The sequence below is a fragment of the Coturnix japonica genome, chromosome 5 (assembly GCF_001577835.2).
Source record: "Coturnix japonica isolate 7356 chromosome 5, Coturnix japonica 2.1, whole genome shotgun sequence".
In the NCBI taxonomy this organism is placed as follows: Eukaryota; Metazoa; Chordata; class Aves; order Galliformes; family Phasianidae; genus Coturnix; species Coturnix japonica.
Window position 1 is genome coordinate 257000 of NC_029520.1, and position 13584 is coordinate 270583.

The window sequence follows — 13584 nt, forward strand, 5'->3', positions numbered from 1 at the left end:
GGGTTAGGGTTAGGGTTAGGGTTAGGGTTAGGGTAGGGTTAGGGTTAGGGTTAGGGTTAGGGTTAGGGTTAGGGTTAGGGTTAGGATTAGGATTAGGGTAGTGTTAGGCTTAGTGTTAGTGTTACGATTAGGGTTATGGTTAGGGTTACCGTTCGGGTTAGGGTTAGGCTTAGGTTTAGCGTGGCAAAGGGCGGCATATCTGGCCATCCAGCACATGGCTCCACAAAGGCACCTCTGGTTCCTCAGTGCCACGTGAGGCCCCGTTGGCTTCTGTATGGCAAACATGAGTCATGCAGATCTGGTTCAGTACCCTGTGGTCCAATCTGTGCATAGAGGGGACGATAACCTCAGTGTTGGTTCAAGGAAGGGACGTTGTATCCCAAAGGGAGATGGATATTTTCAAGGAGGGTCAATAACGTGAGGATCAGCCTTCAGGAACATGGAAGGGTTGTTTGAAGGGGCTTTATCCAACCTTTGTCAGCCAAGTTTCTCAGCACATGAAGTGTGAAAGTCTACTTGCAGCCCTGTTTGGCTCTTGAGATGAGCTGTATAATAGCTCAATGCAACATCACTGTTGCCCAATCTCGTACCATTCCCTCGCAGACTTTTTATGCACCATCCAGAGCTATTTGCCACTCCAATCCAAGTCCTCTAACCTTCCTGTGTGCCCAGAAGGAAGGCATATTTTACCCTGCTTTCCCAGCACTGATCACAGCTTAGATTTCTTGCTCGTGTCTTCCATGGTTTGAAGACAGTATCTGCCCAAAGGCCCACCCAGAGCAGGCACATCTCCCAGACGCTGCCCAGCTCTCGGTCGATCCATGACTGTGAAGTGAGGTCCCCATGTTCCATTTCCTCCCCCTCTCCTCTGTTTTCAGGCAGTCCTACCCCTGCACAGCCATTGGGAAGGAGATCTGATTATGAAATCATGAGCCCTTGGAAAAAAAAACACAAACACCATTTTCCAAAACTTCCTTTAGGCCTCTCAGTGGAAAAAACCCTGCATTTCTTATCAGGCTTGCCAGGCACATGCAGAAGCCTGACGTGTGAGCAAACAGGCAGCAGCTCGAGGGCCTCCCCTCTCTGTGTTGGCCTCCAGGCTGGTCCTGCTCCTTGCCAATGAGCTGTCTTCATGTTCTTAGCCCTTCTTTGACCTTCACCTGCCCCTGGGGGGACATGGTGGGTGTGAGCGTGGTTGTTGATGTCTGCAGGTTTCCTCATGTGTGGGAAGTCCCAGCAAAGAAAAAGGAAAGAGGAAAAATCTGCTTTTGGCCAGTCTCAGAGCTGCTCAACCACCTGCCTGCCCTTGTTGGTCATAGAATCATATGATGGCTGAGTTGGAAGAGACCTTAAAGCCATCCCAGCCTTACTCCATGCCGTGGGCTGGTTTCCCCCCACCAGATCAAGTTGCCCAGGGCCCCCATCCAACCCAGTGTTGGGCACCTCCGGGAATGGGGCATCCACAGCTTCTCTGTGCATCCTGTGCCAGGGTCTCGCTGCCCTATGATGACCAAAGCAGCTCAGGGGGTCCTCCCATGGGTTCGCCCCAGTTCATTTTGTTGACAGATGCTGTCAGAGGGCCTGTCCCACGATGGCAACTCTACCCTCAGCAGGGGGTTGAAACTGGATGATCTTTGAAGTCCCATCCAAACCAACCATTCCGTGTCTCTATGATTGAGAAGCATTGAGAAGTGGCCTTCTTACCCAAAGGCATATCTATCAGAATGTACATGCAGAATATATGTCTGTGATACAGTGATACAGTAAAACCTGCTCATGGTTTTCATCTTTGAGGCCACTTGTTGCTGCCCTGGAGCTTTGCTTGTTAAAATAGGTGCCCAAGAGGGTGGCCAAGTTACAGAGTACCTTAGTTTCACATCACCAGTCCCAATCACGAGGCTTATATTTGAAGTGCAATAAGAGCATTTGCCCCAGACTTCTTTTCTCAGCAGGAAGAAAATGCGGGCATGCTGTTGTCCCCTGCCTCATGGATATTGGGCATCTCAGCCCTTCTGCCTTTATCATCACCTGCTGGACCCTACCAGGCTGCTCTCCCTTCCTCTCCCTGATGAGGTTAGCATCCATCTTCCCATCTTTCCTTGCAAGAAGTGGGGCTGAGGCTGGTGCTCACTGCTGCAGGCTCCCTCTGTTTTCCTCCGGTTCCCTGTGCACAGGACAAGGTGACCGTGCCGGCTCACATGCATGGCACCACAATGCCCAAACCAGAGCTGAGCACCTCTGACGCAACCACGTGTGGGTGACCTCTGTGTTGTTCTGGCCAGCAGCATCCCCAGTGGGTCCCACTTTCATCCCCTAATTGGTCCCAGTTTCATCCTCCACGTCCCCACTCAGCCCAGCATCTGCCAGGACCTCCCTGTGGCACTGCAGGATGTTGGGATGTGTTTCTCCCAGAGCCTGAGCCTTGCCCAAGCATCCATGCCCCAGTGGAGGAGATGGCAAGCCATCAGCTTGACATTCCCCTGTTGTCCTCTGCGGACATTGCGATAACTCCCACCTGGTCGTTTGCCTTTCTTATCGGGGCTGCTGGCCAAACAACCATGGGGCTGTATATAAGGAGCTCAACCGGGGCACCCAGCACATTCGGCACTTCACCATTGGCATCAGCAACTTGCCACGAAGAGCCACAATGAAGCTGCTCCTGCTCCTCGGCCTGGTGGCCCTGGCCCAATGCAGCATCCACAGGTGAGCGGTGTGGTGGTGGGATGGAGCCCATCAAGGACATGGGACGGCTCGCGGTGCCCAGCTAGAGCCATGGTCAAGGCACGGGATGGGTATCCCCACACCTTGCGTGCCCTGATCCCCATCCCTGCACTGAGCCTTATCTCTCCCCCACCTTAGGATCCCACTGCAAAAGGGGAAGTCCCTGCGGAAGCAGCTGAAGGAGCATGGCTTGCTGGAGGATTTCCTGAAGAAGCATCCCTACAACCCAGCCTCCAAATACAACCCTGTCCTTACTGCCACTGAATCCTATGAGCCGATGACCAACTACATGGATGTGAGCAGGGGGCAGCCACAAGCCAAGGGTTACCAGCCCCTCACCACCTCTCTCATCATCTTCCTATCTCCCTCCTCTCCTTCCACAGGCTTCGTACTATGGCACCATCTCCATCGGCACCCCACAGCAGGACTTCACTGTCATCTTTGACACTGGCTCCTCCAACCTGTGGGTGCCCTCCATCTACTGCAAAAGCTAGGCCTGCAGTGAGTATCCCTGTCCCCAAGGGCTGGGGGGTAATGTCTCCTTTTGACACGTTGTCACCTTGCTGTGACCATCCCTCTCTCATACCTGCAGGCAACCACCATCTCTTTGACCCCTCCAAGTCCTCCACCTACGTGAGCACCAACGAAACCGTCTACATCGCCTACGGCACCGGCAGCATGAGTGGCATTCTGGGCTATGACACTGTGGCTGTAAGGCAGCAGTGATTCAGCTGTCTGGATCATGGGGCACGAGGACATGGGGATGCCGCACGCCCCAACCAGCCCATCCTACTCTCCCCATCTCTCCTCCCAGGTCTCAAACATCGATGTCAAAAATCAGATCTTTGGGCTGTCTGAGACTGAGCCTGGCTCGTTCTTCTACTACTGCAACTTTGACGGCATCCTGGGCCTGGCCTTCCCCAGCATCTCCTCCTCTGGGGCTACCCCTGTCTTTGACAACATGATGAGTCAGGACCTGGTGTCCCAGGACCTCTTCTCCGTCTACCTGAGCAAGTAGGTCCCATGGAGAATATTCTCTCCTTGAGGTCCCTGCAGAGGCTTTGGCACCGTGTCCTCTCAGTGCTGTGGGGATCCTGGGCCATGGGACCACTGTACATAATGGCTGCTCCTACAGGGATGGGGAATCAGGCAGCTTTGTCCTCTTTGGTGGCATTGACCCAAAATACACCACAGGAGGCATCTACTGGGTCCCGCTCTCTGCTGAAACCTACTGGCAGATCACCATGGACAGGTAATTGTTGGTGGTGATGGGACAGAGTTGAGGGTGTTGACATCCCATAGCTCACCTCCGGGCTCCATGCAGGGTCACCGTTGGCAAGAGGTACGTCGCCTGCTTCTTCACCTGCCAGGCCATTGTGGATACTGGCACCTCACTGCTAGTCATGCCCCAACGCGCCTACAACCGCATCATCCGTGACCTGGGTGTCAGCTCTGATGGCGAGGTGAGGCGGGAGGCCCTGGGGACCCACAGAACTCAGGATCCTCCCTGAAGGCCAAGGTCCTGCCATGGGACACGTGGTTCCAGAAGGGCCACTGACTCCACGTCTCCCACAGATCAACTGCAATGACATCAGCAAACTGCCCGACGTCACCTTCCACATCAACGGCCATGCCTTCACCCTGCCAGCCAGCGACTACGTGCTGAATGTGAGCACCCATGGGGTGGTGGTGGGCATGGGGAAAGGGATGGGGATGGGATGGAGATGGGGATGGGGATGGGACGGAGATGAAAATGAGGGTGGAGATAGGGTGGAGATGGAGATAGGGATGAGGATGGACCCCTCTGGGTGTCTGGTGATGGTCTGGGCTCTGGGCAGCTGGTGATGGTCTCCATCCTTGCCCACAGGAGGAAGGGTCCTGCAGCCTTGGCTTTGAAAACATGGGCACCCCCACCGAACTGGGTGAGCAATGGATCCTCGGCGACGTCTTCATCCGCAAGTACTATGTGATCTTCGACAGGGGCAACAACAAGGTGGGGCTCTCCCCCCTGCCCTGAGCCCCTTCAGCCCCTTGCTGGGCCAGACCCCACTCTCCTGGCCCTCAATGCCGCTGTCGCTGAGCACAATAAAGCCTTGGAAATGCATTAATGTGTTGAGTTTCTCTGGGAAGGGTCGGGTCAGGCTGCAGCATCTCCATGGTGCTGATGATGATGGGCTGAGCCCCTCCTGCTGGTGGGGCCCTTTGTTTCCCCCCACCATGATGCTTGCCAGCCACAAGTGTCTAGGGCCCAGGGCCAAGCCATCGCCACACTGGCAGGGCTCACCTGTGCTATGTTTGTTCCTTGGCTTGGTGGCTCCTGTTGGCATCATCAGTGCTGAGCCCCTGGCAGCTCCCAGCTGGCCCATCCCCAGCCTCCAGCAAGCCACACATGTGCACTGGAGGGACAACCAGAAGATTCATCCCAGGGATGCAGTTCCTCAAGGGGTGGTGCTGGTGATGCTGCTTGCTACCACCTGGGTGCCACCACATGCCCTGGCTCCCTCTGGTTCACCCAGCTGTGCAAACACCCTGCACTTCAAAGCAAGGCAGCAGGTAGCCTGTAAGTCCCAGAAGGGCAGTGGCATGACAGCAGGAAGCCGATAGGTGCCAGAGGCTCAGTGCCAAGGCAGCAGGCGGCCAAGTGTCCCTAAGTGGGGTGAAAGGGATTGGCTTATCAGGGTGCCGGCACGCCTCATCCGGGAGTGCCTCTGTGTGCTGTGATTTAAGGGCAGGTACCCCACAGAGCAGCACTGCATCCCTGTGCCATGGGGTGGCTGTGGCTGATGGGGCTGGCAGTAGCCACCCACGCCCTGATGACAAAGTAGGGAACGCTGGTGGTCACGGTGGGAGCCAAGCCTTCTGGTTGTCCCCATTCTCAGCTGCAGCCTCTCCCACAGGGTCACCTTGCAGCAGAAGAAAACAAAGCAGAGAGTGCTGCAGGACAGCAGGGTGCTGGGGGAGCTCCTGCTGCAGCAAGCCCCCTCCCTGGCAGTCAAACATCACTGCACCACCAGCAAGGAGTCCTTGGAAAACTACATGGATGTGAGTGAAGGGGGCACTGCAGGGTCCCCAGTGACTGCGGGGCCCTGGGGCTTGGGCAGGGGGCAGCGAAAGCCTCCAACACACCCTGTGTTGGCAGCTGAGCTACGTGGGCACCATCTCCATCGGCACGCCACCCCAGCACTTCTCTGTCATCTTTGACACCGGATCGGCCAACATGTGGGTGCCCTCGGTGTACTGCACCAGCCTGGCTTGTGGTGAGTGTCACTGAGCATGGGGATGCCGGGGGGGCTGCAGCTCTCCTGCCCTGCTCAGCTCTTCCTCCCCCCCTGCTGCAGCCAACCACCGACGCTTTGACCCGGCACGCTCCTCCACCTACCACAGCACCAACACCAGCGTGGCCGCCTGGTACGGCACAGGCAGCATGGTCGGTGTGCTGGCCTATGACACAGTCATGGTGAGTATCCGGCGGGCACAGAAAGGGTGGGGGGAGATGTGGTGCAGCCCAAGCCTCCCCACTCTCCCCATCAGGTTGGAAGCATCCAGGTGCAGAACCAGATGGTTGGGCTAAGTCAGTGGGAGCCCGGCTCCTTCCTCGTCCATGTGCCCTTTGATGGTTTCCTGGGGCTGGCCTTCCCCCGCATCGCCTCCTCCGGTGCTACACCACTGTTTGACAACATGATGAGCCAAGGCCTGGTGGCTCAGGACCTTTTCTCCATCTACCTCACCCCGTAAGTACCAGCAGAACATAGGCAAACTGCAGTGGGCTTGGGACCAAAGCATTACCAGCGGTGAAAGCTTCACGTCGGGGTGATTCAGGGCATGCACAGCTCCCACCTGGGAGTGGACTTCTGGTCCAGGAGGGCACTGGCACCCCATGGGCACCCCACTTCTGCCTCCCCAACAGCGATAAGAGGAATGGCAGCTTCGTGCTCTTTGGTGGCATCGACAATTCCCACTTCACTGGGAACCTGATCTGGATCCCACTGACTGCCCAAACCTACTGGCAAATCAAGGTGGACAGGTAGTGCAGGGATGTGACATGGGTAGGGGGACTTGTCACCGGGACAGCCTGCCTAAGGGCCATATGCCCCCAGAATCACCATGCATGGCCTCCCCATCGCCTGCATCCATGGCTGCCAGGCTATTCTGGACAGCGGCACCTCGATGCTGGCAGGCCCTGGCATCAGCATCAGCCACATCCACAACAAGATGGGAGCCACACGCAGCCCCAGTGGCCTGGTGAGCACGCAGGGATGAAGGCAGGGACAGGACGATGTCCTTCCTGCTGGGGCTGAGGCCGGGCTGTCCCCTCCCTGGCAGCACACAGTGAGATGCAGCTCCGTTCTGCCTGACATCACCTTCATCATCGCTGGCACGCAGTTCCCACTGCCACCCCAGTTCTACATCCTCCAGGTGAGCCCCAGCCCCAGCACTCCATACCCATGGGCTGCCCACCTCTAACCCATCCCCTCCAGATGGAGGATGGCTCCTGCATGAGTGGCTTTGAAGCCTACGCCCTGCCCACGGCTGCCGATGAGCTCTGGATCCTCGGTCACATCTTCCTGCGTCGCTATTACAGTGTTTTTGACAGAGCCAACAACATGGTGGGTCTGGCGCCTGCTGCCTAAAGCACGCCACAATCACACCATCATACAACCATAAGGGTTGGAAAAGACCTTTAAGACCATCCAATTGAACTGTTGACCCATCCCCACTGCGCCCACTGACCACATCCCTCGGTGCCACATCTCCATGGCTCTCAAACACCTCCAGGGATGGTGATTCCACCCCCCCCCTGGGCATCCTGTGCTAATGCAGCACCACTTTCCCCCCTCCCCTGGCACAATGTGAGGCCATCACCTCTTGTTCTATTTTTCTTGTTCTATTTTTCTTGTTCTATAATTACCTCCCTCGAGGGAGTTAGTTGTAGAGAGCAATAAGATCCCCAAAAGCTGCACAGTTCCTCGTGTCCCCAAACCCAAGTGGGGCTGGGTTGGGTGGGCACAAGGAGCAGCCTGGAGCATAAATACTGGGGTAACTTTATTGGGTGGGTGGAAGGGCACTGGCACCCCAGCCCCACAGCCTCTGGCACCATAGGGTGGTGAAGGGCCAGGGGTCCCTGTGCCCACTGCTCAAGGATGTGTCACCACCCCTGGTTGCTCAGCACATCCAACAGTGCACCTCTGTGCCCCTTCTCCAGCTGTGCCTGGCCAGCCAGACCCACTAATCCAGCAGCCTTCCTCTTCCTCCTCCTCCTCCTCCAGGTGTGGGTGGTTCTATGTGTCCATGTCCACGTCCTCAGGATGTTCCTGAGCATCCTGCCTCGAGCTGGGGCTCCTGCTGAGGGCTGGGAATCCTGCAGCCTTACCAGGGTGGCCTGAAGGGGGGCTGGGGGTGTTGGGAGGGGGTTCCCCCCCAAGAGAGGGGCTGAGGGGGGTGGTGTGGTGGAGGACCTGGGCCAGGCGGTGGCGGGGGGACTGGGGTGTGCCCTCATGGGATGGCGATGGGGACAAGGATGGGGATGGAGATGGCGATGAGGATAGGGATGATGGCTGTGGGGTTAGGGATGGGGATGGAGATGTGTCCCTGCTCTGCGGCTGGCCGTCTACTGCAGAGAGAGAGAGATGCCCACAGTTAGCTTCATCCCCCTCTAAAATTCCTGCATTCCACACTGGGGACAAAAGCCACGCTGGGGCACCCACATGTAGAGGTGGTACCTTGGCAAGGCAGGCAGCAAGCAGTGGGCTCAGTGCAGGACCAGGAGCACGGCCTCTCCTCACAGCTCACCTCCCCGAGCTTTGGCATGGGAGGAAGAGGGTGATGAGGAAGATGTGGAGGATGAGCATTGCAAGGAGGAAGGAGGCATGAGCTCACCTGGCAGGTACAGAGGGTGCAGGGCCGGCCCTCGGGGCTGAAGCTTTGCCCATTCACCACCTTCCTGCCCTCGTAGTTGCAGTCTAGAGGGACAGTGCTCAGAGCAGGGGTGGGGATGCATTCCTGTGTCCCCATGTCCCCGCATCCCCACACTCCCATGTACTCACGTCCCTGTGTTCTCATGTCCCCACATCTCTCTGTCCTGCTGTCCCCGTGTCCCCACATCCCTGTGTCCCCAAGTCCCCCTGCCCCCAGCTTTCACCTTTACAGACAGGGCAGCATTCTCCTTCGGGGTGGAAGGGGTAGGTGCAGAAGATGGCACAGTCCATGGGTGAGCAGGCCACCGAGCCCAGCTGGGGAGAAGTGAGGGGTGGGCATAAGAGGGTCAGGGGTGCCCGAATGCCCCCACCCCAAAGCCCACATGCCTCACCAGGCAGATGCAGCTGAGGCAGGGGTCCAGGAGTGATGGGAAGGTCTCGTTGTTGTAGAAGATTCGCCCCATGTAGGTGCATCCTATGGGTTGAGAGTAGGGTTGCAGTGCCTGGAGCCCTGTGTTATCACTCTGCCCCATGCTGCCTCTGTCACCTGCTGAGCAGTCAGGGCAGCACTGCCCTGGGATGTGGATGGGGTAGGGACAAGTCTCCACGCAATCTGTCCTCTTGCAGCTCACCGAGCCATCAGCCTGTGAGGGGAAACAAGTGGCAGAGACCTTGGGCCCACACCCAGCAGGTTGAACCCTAAGTGTGTGTGTGGGGGGGGTGGGGGGGTTTAGACACAATATGAAGGGGATGAAAAGCCCATGAAGTCAGAGATGGCAGAACGACAGAGGCTGAAGTGTGGCCAAGTCAGTGGGCAGTTGGAGAGGGGTCCAGCTCTGAAACTCCCCATCCTTCCCTGAGCCAATCCCAGAGATGAGGGGCCAAGCATGAGGATGGGGGATGTGGACATGGATGGGATGTGGATGGGGACAGGTAGGAGGAGTGAAGCAGAGTAGGTTCTCATTCACCTGGCAGATGCATAACTCACAGGGATCACCAGGAGACCAGATCTGTCCAATGGGAAACTCTACCCCATTGTCATCCATGAAGCAGCCTGGTGGGGACAGGGACATGGCTGGGGAGAGGGGCACCTCATCCTGGCACACTCTGCCACGTGTGGGTACACAAACACCACCTGAACCCTGTGGCAATGCAACCCCGACCTCCTTCCCCTACCCAGTGCCCCATAGCCCAGCTCACCTGAGGGGCGTGGGGGGTCTTTGCAGCTGAAGCAGCACTGCCCGGGGCGCAGCTGCCGCTGGTGCTGGGGACAGTCCAGCACTGGACACGGGGTAAAGGAGCACTCCACCTCTCCGCTCTGTGGGGAGAAGGGAGCATCACCCAGCAGCTCTGTGCCACCCATGGGACCACGAGCAGTGCCCCACACCCACCCTGCAGACGCAGGTGGTGCACTCATCCCCATCCAAGCTGAAGTGGGCTCCGTGCGCGTAGGTCCGGCCACGGAAGCTGCATTTTGCTGGGCAGGAGGGAGGCAGTGAGGGCTGAGATGGAGAGCTGAGCCCCCCCAGGACCCCACACGTGTGTCACAGCCACCCGCAGCCACTCCATCTCCTCTGGCAGGACCCCACCTGGCTGACAGGAGCAGCAGTTGTGAGGTGAGGTGCTGGGGCAGGAGCCTGGAGGGCACTCGGGGGAGATGCAGGAGATATTGCCGGCCTACAGAGAGGAACGTGGGGCACTCATGGGATGAGCACTTGGTTGTGATCCCACAACCCCCTGTGTCCCATCAATGAGCACCTGGGACAAGACCAGGGGGGCTGCCCCCAGCCCCGTCCCCACCACACAGCACTCACCAGGCACACGCAGATGGTGCAGTTTCCATCTGACGGAGTGAAGACTTCTCCCTCCATGTGGACCACCCCATTGTTCAGGCAGCCTGAGAGCCGGGAGTCAGAGCGGGCCACAGTGGGGCACGGGAATGGGGGGGTCAGGGCTCACCTGTGCAGCTGGGACAGCAGCCCCCAGCTGGGGCGGGCAGAGGGTGGGAGCACGGTACGAGGCAGGTGATGGCCTCGCACAGCACTTGGCCTCCCTGCTGGGGTGGGCACGGCTCAGGCACAGCATGGGGATGTGGGGATACGGGGCTGTGTGGGTGCAGGTACGTGGAGCGCTCACCTGGCAGCTGCAGCTCTGGCACCCCGGCTCTGTCCAGCGAGCACCCAGCTCCTTGGGAGCCCCACGGTGCCAGCAGAGAGGAGCCGACGTGGGAGTCCCAGGGGGGGGCTCGATGGTGTCGTGAGGGGAGGGAGGAATGGATGTGCCCGGTGCTGCGGCGGGGAGGTGAGGAGAGGGGAGAAGGAGGGGTCCACCAGCTCCGGGAGGGAGTAGGATGAGTGTAGGGGGGTGCTGCAGGGACTGCAGGATGGGCGAGGGTGCCAGGATGGCCTTGGGGAAGCCTGGGAGGGAAGGGGAAAGGGTCAGCAGGGGGAGTGTGGGGGCTCCCATGTGGAGGAATGGGTGGTTACCTTCACAGGACACCCTGTCCCTGCTGAGCCGGTAGCCAGGCCGGCAGGAGCAGAGGAAGCTGCCTGGTGTGTTGTGGCAGGAGTGCTGGCAGGCACGGCGCTCACCTGGCTGCAGGCACTCATTGACATCTGGGGGATGGGCAGAGGGTTAGGGTAGTGTTAGGGTTAGGGTTAGGGTGGTGAATGGTTAGGGTTAGGGTTAGGGTTAGGGTTAGGTTTAGGGTAGGGTTAGGGTAGGGGTAGGGTTAGTGTTAGGGTTAGTGTTAGGGGTAGGGTTAGGGTTATTGTTAGGGTTAGAGTAGTGTTATTGTTAGGGTTAGGGTTGGGGTGGCGTAGGGTGGCAAAGCCGGCACATTGCTCACCCACGCAGGAGTGCCGGTTCCCATGTAGGTGGTATCCGGGCCGGCAGGAGCAGCGGTAGCTGCCCACGCTGTTCTTGCAGCGGTGCTGGCACGGTGTGGCCAGGCACTCGTCAGTATCTGCCGGGCAGAGGCTGAGGCTCAGCGCCCCGGTTGAACCGCCGCCCCTCAGCCCCCATGCCCCGGCCCCGCGCACCCTGGCAGCTGTGTCGGTTGGCAGCGAGCTGCATCCCAGGGCCGCATTCGCAGACGAAGCCACCCTCGGTGTTGACACATAGCCCCTCGCAGGCAGCGCTCAGGCACTCGTTGATGTCTGTGGGCGAGACGGGATGAAGCCGGGGGCTGGGGAGCGCCGGGAACCCCTCCCCCCCCCCGCGGCCACACCGCGCTCCCCGCAGCTCACCATCGCAGCGGACGCCGGTGTCCGTCTCCACCATGGAGAAGCCGAGGGGGCAGACGCGGGCCACATCCTGGCACCCACCGTGGTTGCAGGACAGGTCGCAGCCGTACTCCCCGCAGTTCCCCGGCGGTTCTGGAAGGCAAAGAGCGGCTCTGCGGGGCACCGGGGGCACCCCAGAAGCCGAACCGCGCGCCCCCGGCCCCACGGAGCATCGGAGGGGATGGGGCCCTACCTGGGCAGGTGACGCCCCGCTCCCCGTCGGGGCACGAGCAGAGGTTGGGCGCGATGCAGAAGCCGCTGCCGCAGCCGAAGGAGCAGAGCGCTGCGGGGCGCGGGAACGTGAGGGCGCGGGGACCCCAACCCGGTGCCATCCCCGGCGCCCGTACTCACGCAGGATGCACTGCCCGCTGCCCGGAGCCAGCATCCAGCCGGGGCAACAGCCGCTGCCGAAAGCCGAGAAGCAGATGTGGGGCCCCACGTGGCGCCTGGGAGCGAGGGGTGAAGGAGGAGGTCACTGTGCGCCGAGGAGGCGATGGGGACGGGGGTCGGGACGTGCGGGAGTGCCGACGGTACCGCAGCGCGGAACTAAGAGGGGTTTGGGGTACGACGGGCACGGGGATGAGTGGGGGACGTGGTGGGAGGAAGGGGTGGGGGGCGGGCGGGTGGAGGCGCATCTCTGGGCAGGATGGAGACGTGGGGAGCGGCGGCCCACGAGGGTCACGGCGGTGGATGGGGCGCACGTGGGCACCGCACGCCGCCACCCCCAGGTGCGGCTGGGATAGGAGTAAGAAAAAGGGGGGCAGCTACCTCTCCACCGCAAAGCTGACCGGCTTCTTCCTCCCGGAGTACACCCGGCCCTGCCCGCCTGGGAGGAGCAGGGACACACAGGCAGCCCGGACGAGCAGCGCGACCAACATGCCAGCGGCTCCGGCGGCACGTTCCCAGCGCTGCCTTCCCGCCTGCCTCGCAGCACGGGGCGCCTACCGCATGCTGGCCCTTGGCCCTGCTCCTCCTCCCGCCCGCCGGGCCGGGAACAATGCGGGGGGTGGAGGGAGGCAGAGCGGGGCGCGCCGGGGGGCCCCGATCCTCCTCTGCCCCTGCGCGGGGGGAACGCGCGTGGTGATGCTCGGGCCGAACCTCGCGCCCTCGCCGCCCTTCGGCCTCAACGCCGCCGACCTTCTCCTCGTCCTCCCCGAGGGAGGGGGTACCCGCTCCTTGGAGGGGGCAGAACGGAACTCAGCGTCCCCCTTGTTTTCTCCTTTCCCACATCTGGCAAAGCTCCGGGCTGGCCTCTCCCCACCCCTCCTCCTCCTCCTCCTCCTCCTCCTCCTGGCGGCACTGGGCCGCCTTCCCAGCCCTGCACGGGGACCCACCAAAGAGGAGCACGCAGCAGATAGAGGAGCCAAAGTGCAGTGGGGAAGGGCGCGGCGAGGGGCTCCGTGGGGGCTGAAACCCCTCCAGCCCGAAGCTCCCTGCGCCCGGCTGGGGGCTGAAGCGAAGGTGAAGGGCAGGTAAATGATTGATGGCACGGAGCAAAGGGCGATCCCTGCAGCAGAGCAACGGGGCGACCCTCAGCCTGCAGCCCCAAGCATCACCCCACGGCATCACCAAACGCTGCCCGCAGGGAAGTAGAGAGACACCTGCCACCCCGGGTTTGCTTGTAGGGAGAGAAGGGCTAAGCACAGATCCTGAGCCCTCCAGCA

The 13584-nt window shown here is 60.1% G+C and overlaps 3 protein-coding genes across 3 annotated transcripts; 2 read left to right on the plus strand and 1 right to left on the minus strand.

The window, feature by feature from the left end:
- The first annotated feature begins 90 nt into the window (after positions 1 to 90).
- On the plus strand, positions 91 to 4825 carry LOC107314259 (pepsin A-like). The gene is given in 9 exon segments (XM_015863329.2): positions 91 to 2703; positions 2860 to 3016; positions 3105 to 3222; positions 3314 to 3432; positions 3536 to 3735; positions 3857 to 3973; positions 4046 to 4184; positions 4297 to 4389; positions 4589 to 4825. Coding segments are annotated over 9 exon segments (1149 nt in total). The 5' UTR covers positions 91 to 2647; the 3' UTR covers positions 4739 to 4825.
- Positions 4826 to 5486: 661 nt separating this feature from the next.
- LOC107314135 (pepsin A-like) lies at positions 5487 to 7491 on the plus strand. Its single transcript, XM_015863052.2, has 9 exons — positions 5487 to 5542; positions 5619 to 5763; positions 5861 to 5978; positions 6060 to 6178; positions 6253 to 6452; positions 6629 to 6745; positions 6819 to 6963; positions 7045 to 7137; positions 7200 to 7491. The coding sequence occupies exons 1-9, from the start codon at positions 5487 to 5489 to the stop codon at positions 7350 to 7352; spliced, it is 1146 nt and encodes a 381-aa protein (XP_015718538.1). The 3' UTR covers positions 7353 to 7491.
- Positions 7492 to 7747: 256 nt separating this feature from the next.
- Positions 7748 to 13186, minus strand: VWCE (von Willebrand factor C and EGF domains). The gene is given in 19 exon segments (XM_015863327.2): positions 7748 to 8332; positions 8442 to 8520; positions 8599 to 8681; positions 8861 to 8951; positions 9029 to 9111; positions 9184 to 9280; positions 9605 to 9690; positions 9837 to 10163; positions 10166 to 10313; positions 10451 to 10533; positions 10596 to 10689; positions 10773 to 11053; positions 11123 to 11251; positions 11485 to 11601; positions 11678 to 11794; positions 11885 to 12013; positions 12114 to 12203; positions 12272 to 12366; positions 12689 to 13186. Coding segments are annotated over 19 exon segments (2571 nt in total). The 5' UTR covers positions 12799 to 13186; the 3' UTR covers positions 7748 to 8000.
- Between the last annotated feature and the right edge of the window lie 398 nt (positions 13187 to 13584).